The sequence below is a fragment of the Balaenoptera borealis genome, assembly GCF_965194805.1.
Source record: "Balaenoptera borealis genome assembly, chromosome: 5".
Lineage (NCBI taxonomy): Eukaryota > Metazoa > Chordata > Mammalia > Artiodactyla > Balaenopteridae > Balaenoptera > Balaenoptera borealis.
In genome coordinates, this window is record NC_138862.1 from 52,755,029 (window position 1) to 52,777,985 (window position 22,957).

Here is a 22,957-nt window from a genome sequence, read left to right on the forward strand (position 1 = left end):
CAAGTCTTCTGATGAAAGCGAGGTATGTGACGATTACTAGTTGGCATTCTCTGCTGGAGCCTAGTCTCACACAGGGGTGTCCCTGTGATGCACGGAAGGCTATTTAATGCCCCGGCGAAGTGGTTCTGGGACCAAGATTTTATTATGCTTCGTGGATGAGACTTGTGATCCCAAATCCCTGATTTAGAGCCAGTTAGGGCTCCGACAGCTCCACCCCGGTGTTCTAGAGGGAAATATTCCTTCATGCTCTCTGCCAGATCTGAAAGCGACACAGTTTCCCGACGTTCCGCCTGGGAGGTAGCTCAATCTTTAGAAATTGCCAGAGAAGCCTGTCCATCTGCTGGGATGCCTGGCTTTCTGGAACGGACAAGGAGAAGCTTGGCTTTTAATCTGAGTAATTTGAGGATTTCTGTTTGTAACTTAAAATCGCCTCTTAATTCAAAATAAGAGAGACACTCGCTCTGGCTTTTGTAGACATTGGGAAAATCCGTGTAACGAAGTATGATCTAGAAATTCCTGCTTTAATTTCCCCCGGGAAAGAGTGAATATTTTCTGTTTGCTAGTGGGCAGTCGACTCAAGTAATCTGCCTGCAAAACAAGGTGCGTGCGAGAAGGGCACGTGGCGGGAGTAGGGGGAAGGAATCAGCCTAGTGAGTTACCCCCTCCCGCACCCCCCCGCCCCCCGCCAACCAGTAGCTGTCCCTGTTAACTCCCAGGAGGCAAGTTCCCACCTTTGCCACCTCCTCCAGCCCCTTCCTCCCTCCTTCGCTCTCGCCCTTGGACCCGAAGTGCGAGTCCCCGGCGAGGTTCCGACCCCCACCTCCCTGCCCCACTACTCTCTTTATAGGAGAAGGAGGCTGCGATATCACGGCCGAAAAGTCCCTGAGGAGTGAGCCAGTGGATAGGCGTCTGGGGGCAAGAAAACGGCAGTTTGGACCGTGGCGAAGCTGCGTGGGCAGCGTGAAGTGAGAATCCGTAGGACGAGGGCAAAGATAACGCCACAGGGAAGTGGCAGTCCTGGGGGCCCACCCAGAAGCGCGCAGCTCTTGGGCGGGCTCCCTATTGGCGGGCGTGGCCCCGGGGCGGAGCCATTAGAAAGCCCCGCCCACTTGGCCTCCGGGACTCGGCGAGCTTGACAACCCAGTGGAGTTCCTGAGGCGGACTTGGTCTCGGACTCGGTCCTGCAGCGCCTCTAGGCTGCAGATCCAGCTCCTGCCACCTGTGCTTGGCTCCACGTCCCGAGAAGCTGGGAGGAGAGAGGAGAGAGGGAGGAGGCGAAGGGAGGAGGAAAGCGGCAGCTTACACACGCCTTCCAGTCCCTCCACTCAGAGCAGCCCAGAGACCGCTGCGGGCGCCGCTGCTATCGCTGCCACCGCCGCTACCACCTGAGGAGACCGCCTGGACCTGTCGCCCCACTGTTGCCCCTCCCGGCAATTCTTTCCTAGCACCAGGCTTTTTATGCGCACTGCCACTACCATTATTATTATTATTCCAAGAGAAGGAAAATAACAGACCAGCTAAAAAGAACCACGTATACCTTTCCGAATTACTCAAGTGTCTCCCGGGAAGAGAGGGTCGCCGGTCCCGGGAGGAGCAGCCGAAGGGGCCAAGGGCGGGTGTTGAAGGGGAGACAGGAGGAGTTGGGGCACTGCGTGGTGGAAAGTTGCGGGCGGCGGAGACCCGAAGGTGCAGCGCCACAGCCCAGGGGGCGGTGTGTCTGGGACAAGCCGCTGCCCGCTGCGTCCGGACCCGCGAGCGCGCGGGCAGCGCGGGGCCGGGGAGGACGCCCCCTCCTGCGGCGCGGACTCTGTCGGTGGTCCCCGAGGAGGAGGAGGAATATGGCATCGAAGGCGGCCTCCTCCTGCCGTCTGGTCTTCTGCCTCTTGATCTCCGCTGCTGTCCTTCGGCCAGGTAAGAGCAGGGGGCCTCAGAGCAGCCCCAGGCCGACCTGGGCCGGGGGGCAGTTTCCTAGGTCCCCGGCCCGGGGCCTCGCACCCCCGGGGAGGCGCGCCGGGGCGCGTGGGGGAGGTAAGGGGACGGCGGTGCGGGCACAGAGCTGGCCCTGGGTACCCTCACCTGTGTCGCATATTTGGGCTCGACCGGTTGGCTCAAGTTGGGGCAACGACTGGGGGGACTGGATAAATCTTCAGGAAGTTTGGGTGCGGCCGGGGTCGGGGCTCCGCGGGGCCCACGGACAAGATTCATCTGGCTCTCTCCCCTTCCCCCCCTGCGGCTCCAGCCTGGGCGGCGAGCTCTCGCCCTCTGACAACCCCTCCAGTCTCTGGATATCAAAGTCCACGTCACTGCGCTCTGGGCAGTTTTCCTTTCGCTTAGCTCTTGGAGGCAATAGCTCGCACTTTTTCGTGATAAATCCCCTGGTAACTTCCCGTGGTGAGAGGCGAGGCGGGGATGGGAGGGGGAGGGGTAGAGGAGGAAGGGAGGACTTCAATCACTCGCTTTTAAAAACCTCCTAAAGCTCCGACCGTGGTTTGGACGCCGTCTCCCCCATTGTCTGGGTGCGGGGTGAGAGTAGGGGTGATGGCGGGCAAAGAACGCAGCCTGGTCTGGAATTCACAGCCAGGTTTGTGAGCCCTTCGTGAGGGGGTTGTGGATTGTTCAGGACCTGTGACCTAACCTCAGTTCTCAGTTCTGTATTGAGCCTCATAAGAAAAAAAAAAAAAAAGGCAAAAGCCCCAACAATTAATATATCTCGCCCGGGAATCTCTTGCCTTGCCCTTAGGGACGTCCCCTGGCACTGTCATCCTGAGACCCGCCGGGTGGCTGATGTGAGTTGACCCTCACAGGGCATTCTGCGTGCTCGCCGTCGCTTGACAGAGCAGCAGGTTAATTTTTCGCTAGACTTGAAGATTTGGGGGGAAATTTTTTTCTCCCTTTGAAGTTTTGATCTCTAGCCCCTCGTAGACAATTGCAAATAAAACTCCTACTTCTTGTTATTTCGGCTTCTGTTTGTACTCTTGCCCCTTTCTTCAGTTTTTATCAAAGAAAAACTCACTTCCTTTTCGCGTCTTTAATTTCTGCACATCCCTTCAGTTGTTGGCATGCTGAGGTCAAAGAAGAGGTTTGAAAGCCTCTGGAGCTCTCCCAGAAAGAGGGGGGGGGGGAGTGGGGCTCGGGGTTAGAGCCTGCAGATCCCTAGTGTTTGTGAACTGCCGCCGCGGTGTGTGTTAGTGGTAGTGTACGCGCGAGGTGCGTGCCCCCTCCCGTTCTGATCTCATGTTTAAAGTTCCATTTCGAGTCGAGGTAATGAGCTCACCTGCTGTTTTGAGGCCAGAGCAAGAGGCGTCTGTGACAGATCAACGGCTCTGGGGCTGGGACTGTGAATCGAGAGTCGAACCGGATTTAAAGCAGGTGGGGGGGTGGGGTGAGAACCCCCGGGGAGGTGGGAAGGAGAGACCCTCTTGGCTTTGGCACTGCACGTATTTCACTTTTTCCTGATCCCAGTGTCTGGTGTGGGAAGGAGGGGCACTCACTCTGGAGCCGAGGGGAGAGAGGAGGGAGGATGAGGGTTCCGTAGTTTGTTCAGTGCGAAGGTCCACATGCCCACAGTCCCACAGTTGGTTTTCGGTTTAACCCCCTCGCCACTTGGAGAGCGTAGTCTCACTTACACCACCACGCTCGGACCACAGGCGCACGCCCAGTTTCCTTTTCCGTGCCGGAATTTATTTTCAGTTGGGCCCCCTCAGAGGACAGGTTTTTCCGCACATGTAACTGCTAAAAAGGGAGAGGTTCCTCTTTCAGATCTTCGCGGCGATTCTTTTGACGCAGCAAGCTCGCGCGTTTCTAGCCGGCACCCGGCTGCGCGCTTTCAGCCAGCGGGGCGGGCTCTCTCGCCGTCGCCCACCCGCTGCTGATCTGCGGGTCAGGAGACTCAGACCCTCAGATCAGCGGTTTCCTTGAAATTACCCGGCTGGCAAATGCGCCAGATTTTCGGTGCGGCGTCAGTGTGTTTTAAAAGAAAGAATTATGGCACTAAAAGCGCCACGTCCAGACTCAGGATGCAAGTCCTGGACGGCAAGTGCCTCTCCTTCAGAGGCTTCTGCACCGCTGAGCCCGGGCGTGGGGGGATGCAGCACCAATAGCTGGCTTAGGCAAAGGGACTAACTGGCCCGCCTGCAGCCCTTCATTTCCGGAGCGGTTTTGATAGTGTGTCCAGACCTAGAGAACAAAAACTAGAGTTTGTGAAACTGCCTCTGCAGGTCTGTTGGTCTGTAGTCGCTACGTAGCCATGGATATATTTTAGGCATGGCATGTTACCTGTTTTGAAGGCAGGAGGAGAATTATCTGTGAACCACGGAAACGGAATTCGGAGATGAAGGCAACGAAGTATGTGCTCAGCATCCGAGGGAGCAAGAATTTTATTATTCTCGTAGAAAGAGCGTCAGCCTGTGGTAACATTTTGTATTGCTTTAAAAAAAAGGCTTTCCTTGATTATTTACAAGGAGATGGGGGCCCTGAACTGTTTCTTCTCTTGGGTCATCTGTGTGCACCCCCTCTGGAATGTTTCTTAATTGCTCACTGATAAAAAGTTCATTCCAAGACGTAAACACACTTCAAGCTTTTTTTTCAGTAGGATATCATGTTTGGAATGTATCCGTTTATCTCAATAGGCCTTGGGAAGAGCATCAATTCAGATAATGTCCATTCAGACTAACTGATGTGGGACTATTAAAATTTATAATTTCAAAACTGCAAACTGCTTAGTAGGCAGTAAAACTGCTTTTTCTTTGATGATTTATTTAATCCAATAGCAATTTGTGATTTAATGGGGCACTATTTTCAGTAGACTGCTTTCCTAGGTTTGTTTTGGGACCACTTACCTTCAGGCACTTGGGCAAGTCATTTCAACATTTTGGGTTTCAGTATTCTCATGTGTAAGGAAAAGGGTGGACCAAGGCTCTGCTCTCTGAGAGCTCTGCCAGCTCAACCATTTGTTTCTAATGACCTGGGGTAAAAAACCCATTTAGGCAAGGCAGAGTCATTTTCCAACTGTATTTTTCTAATGCTTTCAGACAGCCTGGACAGATACGATTCATATAAGTTGTATTACTAGAAAAATGTCAGTGGCTCCCAATTGCTAGTTTTCCGTCTTTTTTCCTACTTTTATAAACTCGTATCTTGTGATTACTCCTCCAAGCCTGAATAAGGCTATTAAAAAAATGTATACTGGAGAGAATTAGTCTCCCATTCTCCTGGGAAAAGAGACCCCAACAGTCAGAAAGGGCTTTGGGTCGGAAAAAAAAAAAACCCATTTATGCAACCCATTCCTTCTGGACGACTGGCTCTATTTAAACTTCATATATAGTTCCTAGAATAAAATGTAAGTGATGGTTGATGCTAATATATTTATGTGACAAAGCCTTATATGTACACCCTAAAAAGGCTCCTAAACAAAGAAGTTGATTTGCTCCATGGTTGTAAGTACAGTGCAGAAGGAAATAGAAAATAATAATGCTTTCCCATTGTTTTCAAATCTATAGAAATCCAAAATATTTTCATGACTAGATTCCAAACTTTTTCTGACTTTTTAGAAAATTCAAACTAGCATATCTTTTTAAATAGAAATTTAGAAGAAAATGCTTGTCTATTGTGGACTTATTAAAAAGAAGAAAATCAGTAAAAACCTACTTTAAGACTCCTAAGTGTCAACAAAAAATTCTTTATAATGGAGTCAGTACTCATGTGTTCAGTTTTTAGCTGTGCTGCATAAGAATGTTGTAAACTTGGGGGAAGTTATTTTTCTACTCCTTTTTATTTCCCATCTGTAAAATTATCTCCCTATGTAGTACATTGTTCTGATTTTGGTGAGATTAGTGACTCCCTTGCTCAGTATTTTGAATTTTTCAAGTAAAACATGCTATATTAAGACTTTTATTATATTCTTAATAGAATAACACTCTTTAATTTATTCCACTTAATTATCACTTTGACCATTTTATTAAAAGCAGGCAAAAATGTTTTTTTTCTCCCTCAAGTTTTCATGACACTAAATATAGGCCTTTGTAAAACTGAGCACTAAGTTGTCAGCATTACTGAGTGTAAGATGGCAGCTTTTTGTCATATAGTATTTTAAATGCTTTATAATCACCTTGTTTTATATTCCCAAACACACCTCTTTTTGTTCTGGCCATCTATTTCACATAAAACATCATCAAAGAGTTCTAGCTCTCTGATACATGCAACATGTTATCCCAAATACGCAGGAGAGCAACATAGGTACAGCTCTGATAAAAGAGTATCTCTGTGCCTGTGTGTATACATGGAAACTTAAATTTAGTTCTTCTCAGAGTGTTAATTTTATTCTTCACTGTTAGGTTTTTCACAAAGGCCCATTTTATTTCTCACACATGAGTGTATGTGGCATATTAAGACTTGAGCTAACTCACTGGAATACTAAAGAAAATTTTCTTGGGAGTGCTGTGTGATGAATTAATATTTATTTGATTATTACTTTTGGATATCAGCTCCTTTTTATTTTCAATAAAATGTCCAGAAAAATGTCCATTTATATTTCTCATTACTTTTTTTTTATTAGGGCAGAAGTTTCCTTTCCCTGTGGAGAACAAAGCCAAGACTGAAATATATCTTCTATATTCAAGAAGAGAATATTGTAGGCTCTTTGATAAGGTTAAATCCTACAGTTATTACAAGTATCCCTATAGTGTACAAAATATTATCATATATTTGGAGTTACTGATATTTTCATCCAGCCAATTTCTCTGTTTAAATAACAAAATTTATGTTCTTTCCCCCGAACCTTATTAGACAGAATACCATATATATTTCAGCTAGGACTAGTTCCAATTGTGCTATGGTATTCAGTAATTGTTTTATAGTAACCTGTTATCATAGCCCATTATTGTAGTGTATGTTCCAAGACTGAAATTAGCTTTAACTGCTTCCTCTCTTATTTATCCTGTCAGTTCTCAATTATCCATTCCATTCAAGGGGCAATCAGAGTTGTGCAAAATCCAAAATAGTTTCTAATCAAAGGATTACATAATTCAACTTTGAGTTGAGGTACTTCAATGAACATGACTGTGTCTGATCTTCTAAGAATTCATAGCATTGCAATAAAATGAAACAAAATTGTGGGAGAATAGACTAATCAGAAATTACTCAGCTGTCCAGTTTCCCTGGCTTGCTTCCTTGCCTTTTTTCCCCTAAAGCTCTGTTCTCTATCACTCCATGATCCATACATCCTGGTATATCCAAGGCACTCCTGGTTTATGCCTGGTTTATTCGATTATTAATGGTACCCTTTTTACTCTCAAAAGTGCAGTTTGGATGGCAAATTAGATGCTGACAATAATTATTAATGACTTGACTGTCTATGTATCTGTCTTAGAATACTTAACTATAAGACATTCCTCATCCTGACAAACTGAATATTTCTAACCTTTTTTATTTAAGTATCAGCTATAGTGAAGTATCAATAAGGGGTTATATGCCTCTTTAATGTCAAGTATAAGAGAGATATAAGGTTATGGCTGGAACCCCAGAATATTGTAGTAGGTGTGGAACATTAAGGATTCCATGGATTGGAGTGGAAACCGAATCAACCTGAGATGCCAAGAGAATAATGATGTTTGAAATTCACCTGGGAGCTGTACTTAGCCATGCAGTTATCTAGGGAAGGCCTGTTTCAATTTGATCCTGAAATCCTTTCTTAGCCAACTGCACAATTCCCATTCTGTTCTTCTGTGAGGTTTCTCAGTAGCTCCACTATCAATTTAGATCTAAAAATAAATTACCAAGGATGTCTATAAAATTGAAGGAGGGTCTCAAGTTTTTTTGTACATGTGAACTATAGTTGTATCAGTTAGATATGGTGACCTGACTTGGGACAGCCAACAATATAGCCAGAACAGTTGGTGCCAAGACTGACTATTCCTAATTGATCACCCACATGTTATTTGGTTCAAATATCTCTGAATGTCCCAGATATTCAGAAAACTCCAAAAGCAGATGGAGGTAGGAAAGGTGAGAGGGTACTGTCTAAGCACATGGGTAAAGGATGCCATAGATTTGTCCTTAATAAGACGGATTGAAGGGAGCGGGCATTGGACACTGTGGGTAAAACTCTTGTCAGCATATTCCCAAGTACTTTCCCTAATAGTTGGGTGGTTTCTGGCTATAAAATTTGCCTAGCTCCAAATCAAGCAAAAAACAGAAAAATAAGTCTTGCTACTCTTATTAAAATTTTGAACCACAGTGTATCAGTTAACTATGCCACATAATAAAGTACTCCAAAATATAGCGGTTTAAAACAGCAACTATTTTATGTAGTTCATTATTTTGCAGTTTGGCAATTTAAGCTGGACAGTTGGGTGCTTTTCTGATTTTAGCTCCATGCCATTCTACTGTAGTCTGTCTGTTGTTCAGGAAAAATTAATTCTTCTCCATGGTCTTTCATTTTCTAATAGGCTTCCCTAGGCTAGTTCTCTTGATGGAAGTCTACCTCTCACGATAGTAGTGAGGGGTGTGGCAACAGCAGGGATCCTTACTGCAGATCCTCAGCCCCATATTCACAGTCTACACCCTCTTCTTCCAGATTATTGGGCAAGAAATATTATAGAGGCTCATATATTATAGAGCAGTGTCCAATAAGAGTACTGTTTCCTACTGCTCAAACTTTTATCTTCCCCAGGAATAAAATTATGGAAAGTGTATATGTGTGTGTGTGTGTGGAGGGAGAGAGAGAGAGAGAGAGAGAGAGAAATTGAAGGGTTAAAGGCATGCAATTCATGATCAGAAGCTAAAATGTGGTAGAAGAGGGGTTATTGGAAAAATGAGAAGGTGCCTTAGATGTCTATCTTGTTCAGTTCTCTTATTTGACAGCTGAGATAGATGAAGATACAGGTAAAGAGATTACCTAAAATTCAGTAGAAGATTAACCACCATTTTTAGAGACAACAATGTTCTTAGTTTGATGTATGTTTAGACCCATAGGTTCAAGGTTTTGGAGCTATGAAGAACCTTAAAATTACTTAGCTACTTGCCTAAGGTCATATTGTTAACCAATCCAAAATTAAAACTCTTGTCAATTAACCATTCAACGTATAATAATAGCATTCAATAAATATTTATTGTGCTCAATATGTGCAAAGCATTGGGCTTGGTGCTGGGGATACTGCCATGAACTAGTTACTAAATAGCCAAGGTCCACTGTCACTCCAAGAAATTATGTTCTCTCTGGGAAACAGACATCAGTCAACTAATTACATAATTATTTGCTAGAACTTTTGCTAAGTATGGCAAGGACACATAAAGAGCATTTTACATCAGTGTGGCCAAATTTGGTCTGGAGTTTAGGAAAAAATCAGAAAGGTTCTTTCAGGAAGTGATATCTGAAGTACGAGATGAGAAATAATCAAATAAAAGATATGGGCTGAGAGAATGGGATGAGTGAAGACACTAAGGAGGAGGAACATGGCTCTAACTCCTGGAGGTGACCAGGAATTCCTTGAAGTTGTTCAAATACTTTTTTTGTAATTTCCCTAATTTACTTACCAGTTATGGAGTTCAGAAGAGGATCTCTTTGATTTTATTCAAATGCTTATATACTAGCACATATTTGCATATAAACTTCCCACCCTTTAAACATATCTAGTGAGAAAATACTGTATCTTTCCTTTTTCACTTTGCATCATATGTTGGATATTAAGAGAATATCTAATATCAGCACACATAGCTTTACCTCATTTTTTAACATGGTGTATTGGAGTTTATTGTACACACCATAATTAACCATTTCCCCAGCTCTTGGAAATGTAGATTGTTTCTAATCTATTTGTTACAAACAATATGGCAGTGGACATCTTAATACTTGTTCTTGTCCATATGAGCAATTATGTTGGCAGGAAAATGTCTTAGAAGTGAAATTGCTGAGTCAAAGAATATGTGTATTTTTTGTTTAGAAAGAAATTCTAAAACTACGGTTCAAAGAGTATATACTATATTGTATATTTGAAAGTTGCTGAGGAAGTAGATCTTAAAAGTTCTCATCACAAGAAATGATTGTAACTATGTGTGGTGATGAATGTTAACTAAACTTATTGTGGTAATCATTTTTGCAATATATACATCTATCAAATCATTATACTGTACACCTAAAACAAATATATGTCAAATATATCTCTATTTAACAAAGAGTATCTTTAGTCCCAGATAAAGTGTATGGGGATGCGCCTTCCCCATACTTCCTCCATAACTCTGTACTATTACTATAACTTCTTAAAAACCAGGATAATATGTTGGTTCTTATTTATTTAAAGTTTATGGAAAAAATGAAAATTATAGGAGTAAGGCACACACACTCATATGTAAGGCAAAAGCTATAGACAGATTTGTGCCTAAATTTTTATACATGAGATGGAGCCACAAATGCAGGAAAGAAGTGCATTTATTATGAATTATTATCATTGTTCTTTCCACATAAGATGGGTAACTTTTAGAACATAAACCATGTAATTGTAAGCCATATTTTCTTCCATTTTAGAAGATTCATACTCTGTGAGATGAGATTAACTGAAGCAGTGGATTAAGAGACAACAAGATGTGAGCCTTAAGAGTAGTTGATAATGTTTTTCATTACACAGAGGGTTTCCAGATATTCGTGTTTGTTCATTGTAGATGCAATATACGTCTAACTAATGCCATTTTGTAAACCCAGTTTAATAGGTTTTACTAAACAGATTTCAGTTATTTTTAAGTAAATCATATTTTGAACATTTCTTCCAACAAGTTTGTTTTAACAGGCTTGTCAAAATTGTTTATGAGCTGATAAAAATACCATCTTCTGTAAATTTATTTTAAAAATCAGTACTATTAAATGTTTCACCCTGTAATTTTTGGACCTATTGTGAAAAGGAGTAAAATATATTTTTATAGTTACTTTTATTTAAAAAAACATAAAATATGTACATGAAGAGTTTTCAACAAGCATATGCTGAAGATATATTTTTAAAACAAGGCAACAAACACTCATAATGGACTTAATATTAGTATGTACATACTGTAATTTTATGAAACTAAAGCAGTTTCTGCTTAGCATTTAGTTTTAAATGTCCAAACTTGTGGCATTTATACTTCATTCTGCAAGCATTTTCTCTATGTGGTGATAGGTATGACACTTCCCAAGAAAAGTGTTTATGTTGGTCATAAGGCATAAGTTTTATATTTTTGCAGAGATGAGCATGGCTCTAAATATGAATAATGCTTTTGATATCAGATCTAAGAGTAAAATGCAATACATATTTGTATTTACCCTGTTGGATTAATCCCCTACTCAACCCAACCCCAGTATATGGTAATTTAGTTCTCAAATAGAAATTTTCCTTTAGAAATGACTTATTAGCATATGATAAAATTGCTTTTCTTATCATACTAGAATGGCAAATAAGTATCTGTTTATTAAAACAAAACCTGCATCTGTTCAGCTTTTTTTCTCTTTGCTGATAAGAAGTATGTCTTCTTTCTAAAATAAATGATAAAGCATTAAAAAGAATAGAGTTTCCAGGTATAGTTTAGAGGTTATCATTTTTTAGAATTGATCCTAAATGTTCAGCTAGAAAGGATTTGAACTGCCTGAGTAGTGACTTTTTTGTGTACCGTGTGGCTATACCTCAGTGGTATTAAAAAATAATTGCTTAATTTTTATAGACTGTCAAGGCTTACAGATTTCACAGACTGTCAATACATAGCATATATTCCATTGCACAAGCGCTCAAGAGCTTGGGCTCTGGATCAGAGCATTAGTTTGATTACTGTCTCTTGTCCTTTTTTCTCTTCTGTAAAATGAGGATTACAGTACTATCAAGTTCATTTGATATGAATATTCAAAAAGATAATGAGTGTATGGCGCATGTCTCAGTGCCTGGCACACAGTGGACTCTCAACCAATAATAATCATTATGAATCACATTTTTAAGTAATCACAATATTATAATAAATGCCAGTTTATTCATATCATAAAAATATGTGAAATACCGCATTTTACTGGTTGGAAGATATATTTAGTTCCATTAAACTACATTTTTGAGTTTCCATAACAAAATTGGAATTCATATTCTTATTAGGATGTATCATAGTCCCAGTATCTGTCAAATAACTTTTTAGTTTTACCAACTCAAGGAAAACAAAAGAAAAACGCAAATTGAAAATTGCAGCCTTAAAATGTAATTTCCTGCAAACAAAAACCGTGAAAGAGAAATAACACATTCTAAAATTATAGACATATGTAATTTACAATATTATTCTTAGAAATTGATATTGCATATGTGCTTCTATAATTTGAAAGGTACTAGAGCTTAGAAAGAGAAAAAATTTACAATTATTATAATAGAATTGTTTTGAAGATAAAATTATGATTTTAAATACAAGGCATATTTTCTCAGCCATAATTCAATAGAGGGAGCTCCACTACCTTTTTTTTTGTGAGCACTGGAGGGTGCTTCTATTAATTATGATTTTCTGGTGACCTCTAATTTAATAGTGAAATTATTAAAAATCTGTAATTTTAATATTAATGTTTTTTTGAAATTGAGTAATATCTTCCTCTTGTTAATGGAATTCAAAAAATGCTTCTACAAATAATTGTTTTAAAACCCTAGTTCTTAGTTCCCTATACCCTTTGGATAATAAATCACTAGAAGAAATTAAAGTAGGTGTACTCTTGAGAAGCATACTTTAATATAGCAAAGCATCAAAGGAGAACAAAGTTTATTTCCAATAAAATAATGAATATTTTGATAATACTTTTGTGGTTTCTATTAAGTGAAAACAGTTATATATTAGAATAGGAGAAGAAAAATAGTATTTTTCTCATTCTGCCTAGATTTTTAATCAAGTGATTATAGATTTCTATGTGGAAATGGCCTATACTCATATCTTTCCCTCTTTTTTATTTTCCCCAATATCCCCTTGATTTAGATAACTCCAATTATATTTTCAATCTAAGTTGATATCCATCACCTGTGTGACCCTGACAAATCATTTACCCTTTATGAGGTTCACTTTTGTCAAGGAAGTATTGTCTCATATGATTTCTAAGATCTTTGCAGCTTAAAAATTCTAAGGTTCAAAATTATACAGTGATTTAGAAAATTTTATATAGGTTTGAATCAATGGTAAGCAATAATTTTTACTGGAGGTCCAATTAAGGAAAAAAAGGTTTTAAATGACGATCCCCATTTACTCTTTATCCAAAATGGAAATTATTTTTTTGAGTTCTGCAGAAAATTGCATAATCTCACACATAGACCTCCTAATTTATTTCGAAAATGCCATCAGTTAAAGAAACGGCCCAGTTCTCTGGTACATATAAGAATCTCCAAAACAGAGACAGATTTTAAACATTTCATATTAAAATTAGATATGTGCTCTTGTGGCGGTGCTAGTAGGGCTGCCTGGGATTGAGGCCTGTAGTTTATGCATTACGGTTTTAAGCGTTCTTTAAAGTAAGTGCTGGTTTTATTTAGTTTTCTTTCTGTGATAGATTAGAGTTTGAGAATGTGGCTTCTGGAGCCAGACTGTGTGGTTCTGAGACCTGTATCTCCACCCTCCACCCTCCCAGCCGGGTGACACTGGGCAGATTGCTTAACCCGTCTTCTGTCTTAATTTGTGCAGTAGGGATAAACTCATTCAGTAGTATGACTCTCAAATAATACGCTCTCAATAATTGTTAGTATTATTGAAATATTTAATTTCAGTTAATCTTTCCACCTTCCCGCAAATACAAATATAAACCCAGCTTACTCCGATAAGTACATAAAGAAGAGAGGTCTCAGGTTGTTCAAAATTATAAAATTGACAGCTGTAGCTCCTCCCCACTCCACCTTTTTTTCCTACTCAAGAAGTGGAATATTAATGAGAGTGATGTCATATTATTTATTGGGCATAACCTTGAATCTATTCACTATATAAAATAAATAAATCATTCACAAATGCCTAGACTTTATTCATTAATTATTAGTATCATATTCATGATGACACAATTCTTATCTGATAATGAAACATCATTGCATTGTGATCCTGTGGTTGAAATCTAAACTTAGAGGTAAAATTAAGGCTAAAAAAGAGACACCTTGCAGATTGTAGTTCACAATGCCTGAGAGCATATTGCTGTTGTAGGTCGTTTCTGTAAGTTGGCCAGAGGTAACTTAGGAGTAAGAAGATGTGTGTGTGCTTATAACAGATTTATATAGACTCTAGATTCTGAGTAAAATAGAGTAGTGATCATAAGCAGTTTTAAGGAAGTGAACAAAATAAACAGGCTAAAGTTTTCCCAAACTTCAGTCTAGCGCCCCTCCAATCTCTTCTCCCCTATGCCATTAAAATGAGTAAGATATGAATAGAATCTTGTAACTGCTCTGCTTAAAATACTTCAATGGCTCCCTGTTACAGTAAGGATAAACTGCAAACTTCTTAGCATAGCATTTAAGGTCCTTCATGCATTTCTCAACACAGTCTTTCCTGGAAGTCCATGCTCCAGCCATACTTCTAATTGTGCCATGGCCTTGTTTCCTGTGTTGTTATTCATGTCACTGTCTTCTTCCAGCACTCTCTCTGCACCCTCCCCCATCACCCTCCCTTTGCCTGAAAAATAGCTAGCATCTCCACCCTTCAGAACACAGTTTAGATTCCATCTTCTCCAGAAATTCTTCGTTGATCGCCCTAAAGTGTCCGTTCAGTGTAGTTCCAGAGCTAATTTTACTTATTGCCTATTGCCTATTTATTCGTTTCTCTCTACTTTAGAAGATTTTTGTGTTCGAGAGGCAGGGGGTATGTCTTAATCTTTATTCTGCTCAGTGTCTACTGATATACAGTATATCCCCAGTACATATATGATGATTGAATAAACACATTAGTCAAAATTAGAAATATCGATTATTAATAAAGCCTACATATATTCACATATGAATTAGAAATATCTGTATTGAGACAATTTGTCAATTGCTTTTAAAAATTTAATTAGAGAATGACTAATCTCCTGAATTATGGTTCTTTTAAAAAAAAACAAAACAGTATTTGCCGTATTCTACCCAAGCTACACAGTGAAGTATAAAAAGAAATGAAATAAAGTTAGACTAATTTTTCCTCCAGGTGTCAATCCAGATTAACATAAAATAAAAACCTTAATAACTGTCTTCTTTGAGTTTTCATAGACATTGAACATTAAATGTAAGATCATCCAGAGAAATACAAAAATTTATTTAAATTTATTTATTTATTTATTTTTTAATGTCTGAAACATTTATATTAACATATTTCCATACATATTTCCATACAAATACAAATATAAGATTTTTAGAAATTTCATGTAATGTCTGAAACATTTATATTAACATGTTTCCATACAAATAACCCAATGAAAGTTTAGTATTAGTTGTTTTGTTTGTTTTTTTATACTGCAGGTTCTTATTAGGCATCAGTTTTATACACATCAGTGTATACATGTCAATCCCAATCGCCCAATTCAGCACCCCACCATCCCCATCCCACCGCAGTTTTCCCCCCTTGGTGTCCATATGTCCATTCTCTACATCTGTGTCTCAACTTCTGCCCTGCAAACTGGCTCATCTGTACCATTTTTCTAGGTTCTGCATACATGCATTAATATACGATATTTGTTTTTCTCTTTCTGACTTACTTCACTCTATGACAGTCTCTAGATCCATCCACGTCTCAACAAATGACTCAATTTCATTCCTTTTTATGGCTGAGTAATATTCCATTGTATATATGTACCACAACTTCTTTATCCATTCGTCTGTTGATGGGCATTTAGGTTGCTTCCATGACCTGGCTATTGTAAATAGTGCTGCAATGAACATTCGGGTGCATGTGTCTTTTTGAATTATGGTTTTCTCTGGGTATATGCCCAGTAGTGGGATTGCTGGGTCATATGGTAATTCTATTTTTAGTTTTTTAAGGAACCTCCATACTGTTCTCCATAGTGGCTGTATCAATTTACATTCCCACCAACAGTGCAAGAGGGTTCCCTTTTCACCACACCCTCTCCAGCATTTGTTGTTTGTAGATTTTCTGATGATGCCCATTCTAACAGGGGTGAGGTGATACCTCATTGTAGTTTTGATTTGCATTTCTCTAATAATTAGTGATGTTGAGCATCTTTTCATGTGCTTCGTGGCCATCTGTATGTCTTCTTTGGAGAAATGTCTATTTAGGTCTTCTGCCCATTTTTGGATTGGGGTGTTTGTTTCTTTGATATTGAGCTGAATGAGCTGTTTATATATTTTGGAGATTAATCCTTTGTCCGTTGATTCATTTGCAAATATTTTCTCCCATTCTGAGGGTTGTCTTTTCGTCTTGTTTATGGTTTCCTTTGCTGTGCAAAAGCTTTGAAGTTTCATTAGGTCCCACTTGTTTATTTTTGTTTTTATTTCCATTACTCTAGGAGGTGGATCAAAAAAGATCTTGCTGTGATTTATGTCAAAGAGTGTTCTTCCTATGTTTTCCTCTAAGAGTTTTATAGTGTCCAGTCTTATATTTAGGTCTCTAATCCATTTTGAGTTTATTTTTGTGTATGGTGTTAGGGAGTATTCTAATTTCATTCTTTTACATGTAGCTGTCCAGTTTTCCCAGCACCACTTATTGAAGAGACTGTCTTTTCTCCATTGTATATCTTTGCCTCCTTTGTCATAGATTAGTTGACCATAGGTGCGTGGGTTAATGTCTGGGCTTTCTATCTTGTTCCATTGATCTATGTTTCTGTTTTTGTGCCAGTACCATATTGTCTTAATTACTGTAGCTTTGTAGTATAGTCTGAAGTCAGGGAGTCTGATTCCTCCAGCTCCATTTTTTTGCCTCAAGACTGCTTTGCCTATTCGGGGTCTTTTGTGTCTCCATACAAATTTTAAGATGATTTGTTCTAGCTCCGTAAAAAATGCCATTGGTAATTTGATAGGGATTGCATTGAATCTGTAGATTGCTTTGGGTAGTATACTCATTTTCACAATGTTGATTCTTCCAATCCAAGAACATGGTATATCTCTCCATCTGTTGGTATCATCTTTAATTTCTTTCATCAGTGTCTTATAGTTTTCTGCATACAGGTCTTTTGTCTCCCTAGGTAGGTTTATTCCTAGGTATTTTATTCTTTTTGTTGCAATGGTAAATGGGAGTGTTTCCATAATTTCTCTTTCAGATTTTTCATCATTAGTGTATAGGAATGCAAGAGATTTCTGTGCATTAATTTTGTATCCTGCAACTTTACCATATTCATTAATTAGCTCTAGCAGTTTTCTGGTGGCAGTTTTAGGATTCTCTATGTATAGTATCATGTCATCCGCAAACAGTGACAGTTTTACTTCTTCTTTTCCAATTTGTATTCCTTTTATTTCTTTTTCTTCTCTGATTGCCGTGGCTAGGACTTCCAAAACTATGTTGAATAATAGTGGTGAGAGTGGACATCCTTGTCTCGTTCCTGATCTTAGAGGAAATGCTTTCAGTTTTTCACCATTGAGAATGATGTTTGCTGTGGGTTTGTCATATATGGCCTTTATTATGTTGAGGTAGGTTCCCTCTATGCCCACTTTCTGGAGAGTTTTTATCAGAAATGGGTGTTGAATTTTGTCAAAAGCTTTTTCTGCATCTATTGAGATGATCATATGGTTTTTATTCTTCAATTTGTTAATATGGTGTATCACATTGATTGATTTGCGTATATTGAAGAATCCTTGCATCCCTGGGATAAATCCCACTTGATCGTGGTGTATGATCCTTTTAATGTGTTGTTGGATTCTGTTTGCTAGTATTTTGTTGAGGATTTTTGCATCTATATTCATCAGTGATATTGGTCTGTAATTTTCTTTTTTTGTAGTGTCTTTGTCTGGTTTTGGTATCAGGGTGATGGTGGCCTCATAGAATGAGTTTGGGAGTGTTCCTTCCTCTGCAATTTTTTGGAAGAGTTTGAGAAGGATGGGTGTTAGCTCTTCTCTAAATGTTTGATAGAATTCACCTGTGAAGCCATCTGGTCCTGGACTTTTGTTTGTTGGAAGATTTTTAATCACAGTTTCAATTTCATTACTTGTGATTGGTCTGTTCATATTTTCTATTTCTTCCTGGTTCAGTCTTGGAAGGTTATACCTTTCTAAGAATTTGTCCATTTCTTCCAGGTTGTCCATTTTATTGGCATAAAGTTGCTTGTAGTAGTTTCTTAGGATGCTTTGTATTTCTGCGGTGTCTGTTGTAACTTCTCCTTTTTCATTTCTGATTTTATTGATTTGAGTCCTCTCCCTCTTTTTCTTGATGAGTCTGGCTAATGGCTTATCAATTTTGTTTATCTTCTCAAAGAACCAACTTTTAGTTTTATTGATCTTTGCTATTGTTTTCTTTGTTTCTATTTCATTTATTTCTGCTCTGATCTTTATGATTTCTTTCCTTCTGCTAACTTTGGGTTTTGTTTGTTCTTCTTTCTCTAGTTTCTTTAAGTGTAAGGTTAGATTGTTTACTTGAGCTTTTTCTTGTTTCTTTAGGTGGGCTTGTATAGCTATAAACTTCCCTCTTAGAACTGCTTTTGCTGCATCCCATAGGTTTTGGGTCGTCGTGTTTTCATTGTCATTTGTCTCTAGGTATTTTTTGATTTCCTCTTTGATTTCTTCAGTGATCTCTTGATTATTTAGTAACGTATTGTTTAGCCTCCATGTGTTTGTCCTTTTTACGTTTTTTTCCCTGTAATTCATTTCTAATCTCATAGCGTTGTGGTCAGAAAAGATGCTTGATATGATTTCAATTTTCTTAAATTTACTGAGGCTTGATTTGTGACCCAAGATGTGATCTATCTTGGAGAATGTTCCGTGCGCACTTGAGAAGAACGTGTAATCTGCTGTTTTTGGATGGAATGTCCGATATATATCAATTAAATCTATCTGGTCTATTGTGTCATTTAAAGCTTCTGTTTCCTTATTTATTTTCATTTTGGATGATCTGTCCATTGGTGTAAGTGAGGTGTTAAAGTCCCCCACTATTATTGTGTTACTGTCGATTTCCTCTTTTATAGCTGTTAGCAGTTGCCTTATGTATTGAGGTGCTCCTATGTTGGGTGCATATATATTTATAATTGTTATATCTTCTTCTTGGATTGATCCCTGGATCATTATGTAGTGTCCTTCCTTGTCTCTTGTAACATTCTTTATTTTAAAGTCTATTTTATCTGATATGAGTATAGCTACTCCAGCTTTCTTTTGATTTCCATTTGCATGGAATATCTTTTTCCATCCCCTCACTTTCAGTCTGTATGTGTCCCTAGGTCTAAAGTGGGTCTCTTGTAGACAGCATATATATGGGTCTTGTTTTTGTATCCATTCAGCCAGTCTATGTCTTTTGGTTGGGGCATTTAATCCATTCACGTTTAAGGTAATAATCGATATGTATGTTCCTATGACCATTTTCTTAATTGTTTTGGGTTTGTTTTTGTAGGTCCTTTTCTTCTCTTGTGTTTCCCACTTAGAGAAGTTCCTTTAGCATTTGTTGTAGAGCTGGTTTGGTGGTGCTGAATTCTCTTAGCTTTTGCTTGTCTGTAAAGCTTTTGATTTCTCCATCAAATCTAAATGAGATCCTTGCCGGGTAGAGTAATCTTGGTTGTAGGTTCTTCCCTTTCATCACTTTAAGTATATCATGCCACTCCCTTCTGGCTTGCAGAGTTTCTGCTGAGAAATCAGCTGTTAACCTTATGGGAGTTCCCTTGTATGTTATTTGTCGTTTTTCCCTTGCTGCTTTCAATAATTTTTCTTTGTCTTTAATTTTTGCCACTTTGATTACTATGTGTCTCGGCGTGTTTCTCCTTGGGTTTATCCTGTATGGGACTCTCTGCGCTTCCTGGACTTGGGTGGCTATTTCCTTTCCCATGTTAGGGAAGTTTTCGACTATAATCTCTTCAAATATTTTCTCTGGTCCTTTCTCTCTCTCTTCTCCTTCTGGGACCCCTATAATGCGAATGTTGTTGCGTTTAATGTTGTCCCAGAGGTCTCTTAGGCTGTCTTCATTTCTTTTCATTCTTTTTTCTTTAGTCTGTTCCACAGCAGTGAATTCCATCATTCTGTCTTCCAGGTCACTTATCCGTTCTTCTGCCTCAGTTATTCTGCTATTGATTCCTTCTAGTGTAGTTTTCATTTCAGTTATTGTATTGGTCATCTCTGTTTGTTTGTTCTTTAATTCTTCTAGGTCTTTGTTAATCATTTCTTGCATCTTCTCAATCTTTGCCTCCATTCTTATTCCAAGGTCCTGGATCATCTTCACTATCATTATTCTGAATTCTTTTTCTGGAAGGTTGCCTATCTCCACTTCATTTAGTTGTTTTTCTGGGGGTTTTTCTTGTTCCTTCATCTGGTACATAGCCCTCTGCCTTTTCATCTTCTCTATCTTTCTGTAACTGTGGTTTTTGGTCCACAGGCTGCAGGATTATCTGATTTATTTTTTAAACTAAGTTTTTCTAGAATAATTGTAGGAACACATTCTCAATAGGCAGTAAACGACTGGTAATATTTTTATTTCTCCTGGTTTTAATTCTTAGATTAAACCTTTGGATCAGGGCATTTTCCTGAATATGGCAAAAATAGTATAGAAAAGATTTCATGAGAAGTTGATCAATCACACAGCCAATATTGAATATATTTGTACCACAGAAAATATGTGTGTGTTGTGGACCATGCCTTGAATGCTGTTAACAGTAAAATATCGAGATAATTCGGAGAAAATCTAGTGTGACTTTTGCAGAAGGATTTTTTATTGACGAATTAAAAGAATTCAGACACAAACCTAAGAAAAAAATTGAAAGATTTTGTTTTTACTGAAAAATAAACCTTGTGCTCTTGAAACTGACATCTTTTCTCTGGGCAAAATAATCTAAATCCTTATAATCTTTTTAATTAAAGTCTTTTTTTTTTTTAATAAGCCTTTATTTATTTATTTATTTTTTACTTTACTTTGGATCCTTCCCAGTTGTTCTGAATTTTAACTTCCCTATGGTTTTATTCCCCATGGAAAACGTTGTTAGTAAATTTTTACTTCTGTGGTCTGATAGTCAAGTCCTGAATTCCCACAGAGAAATTCTAATATTTTTCTAATATGTTATAAAAGTTACTTGTCCATATAAACCAATATAAATGCAACATGTTGTCACTGATAGCTCCCATGTATTGTATACCTGCTGTGCTCCATGCACAGTAGTACTTTACAAAAGAATGACCAATATATTTGCATAATCAATTTTAAATGTAAAAACTGTACTTTTTATTTTATTTTTTGAATTACAAAATACTCTCACTTTCAGCCTTTACAATATAAGACTTTGAATGCAGTATAGCATATGTATCAAAAAGTAATCAGAGCAAAGGTATTATGAAATAAAGCCAAGTAAATGAGACTTTCTTTTTCTTTAAATATATAAAACTGGTTGGGCCATACCAATGACCTGTTAAGAGTCTGGATTAATCAAGTAGTCTACATGAAAATTATGATTTTTTATCTCTTCTACTTGAAAAAATGTTACCCATTTCTATGACAAATATTGCATGGATTCTTGGGTTCTAATATAGATTTCACATTAATGATATTGTGATCCAACAAAATAATCTTCCCACAGACATGTCAGACAATATAAAAATAATAGAGCTTTCACTTTTCCATGGAAGCAGAATCTAAGGTTAATACAATGAAATAATTTTCCTCATCAACGAGCCTTATTTTATTCTATGTGAATAGGTTTAAAAAATTAAATTTTACTATAAAGGGTGTAATTACAGGAAACGTTGAGTGTTCTGTATATGCTGTAGAGGACATGTGATACTTAAAGGGGCAGCTTGAGGAAGGTACAGGAGGGAATGAGTGGACCTCTCTACAGAGAGAAAAGAGAGACAAAACCTGAATGCTAGCATGAAAGAGAAATTGCTGTTTAAAAAGAGATAACCACAGATTGCTTACGTGGACCAGTAACATCATTCTATAAAATAATTTTTCTTTTAAGCGCTGCATGTAGTTGATAATACACTCTAATAATTCCAAATTTGAATCTCTCTTCTCAATAACTAAAAATCACTTAATTTTTTATCTTGGAGAAGGGAGAACAATGGCTGGAAAGAAACTTCTTACAGAGAAATTTTGATGTAAATCTCTATTGAAGTCCAGATACTTATTGACCAAATTTAGCAGTGCTTATCAAATTCTACAATAGCAGAATGTGAATTCATGGTTCCTTATCAAAGTTGAGTAATTCTGAACAGTCTAGGGCATATCATTTAATAGTGAACTTAGATAAATATACAATACATCTGTCAGGTTCCAACTAAGCATATTTGTGTATACTCAGATCTTTGGTGAGTGCTAAAGGCTTATCTATACAGATTCAGTTCCCTGAACCGGTGAGACTCTAGTAAGACAGTGTTTTTGAAACTACTCCCCCCAGAGATGGATGGAACATATACTATTAATATAGTATTGAATGATCTGCTCTAAACCTAGAGATCAGTGGGCCTGAGATAAGACTTGAGCATTGGGATTTTATTTCAAAGAGTGGGGCTGGGCTGGAATAAAGAGTTTACTTCCCAAGTGTGCAGAGGAAGTTAAAATTAGAGAAATGAGTATAACAGAGAGATGAGTGGGTGACTAGTCAATTTCTGCACAGGGAAGTCTGATGGGTGAACAAATCTGAAGGAAGAAGAAATGGATATTAGAAAACCAGAGTTAGGAAGACAAAACTGAACCAGTGAAATGTGTTTGGTTAGAACAGGTGCCTCTACATCTGTTTGGAATCAACTACGCAATGGTTCATGCATGGGCCAACTGAATAGAAATATTCAAGGCCATAATAAACTGCAGATTTGTTTCTACTTACAGCTTCCCTCTCTTGGTTTATTCATAAAGAGAGGGCCCAAACAAATCCATTCTCATTGGCTAGGGACATTATTACCCATGCTTA

At 38.5% G+C, this 22,957-nt stretch overlaps 1 protein-coding gene across 2 annotated transcripts in view; it reads left to right on the plus strand.

The window, feature by feature from the left end:
• Positions 1-1,151: 1,151 nt before the first annotated feature.
• Positions 1,152-22,957, plus strand: part of ALCAM (activated leukocyte cell adhesion molecule) — a 205,741-nt gene continuing 183,935 nt past the window's right edge. Inside the window, exon 1 of one of the 2 annotated variants that reach the window (XM_082393104.1) lies at positions 1,152-1,911. In XM_082393104.1, the coding sequence (XP_082249230.1) occupies positions 1,839-1,911 (73 nt within the window). In that variant the 5' untranslated portion in view covers positions 1,152-1,838. The remainder of the gene's footprint in view (positions 1,912-22,957) is intronic. The other variant, XM_082393103.1, reaches the window with a different exon arrangement.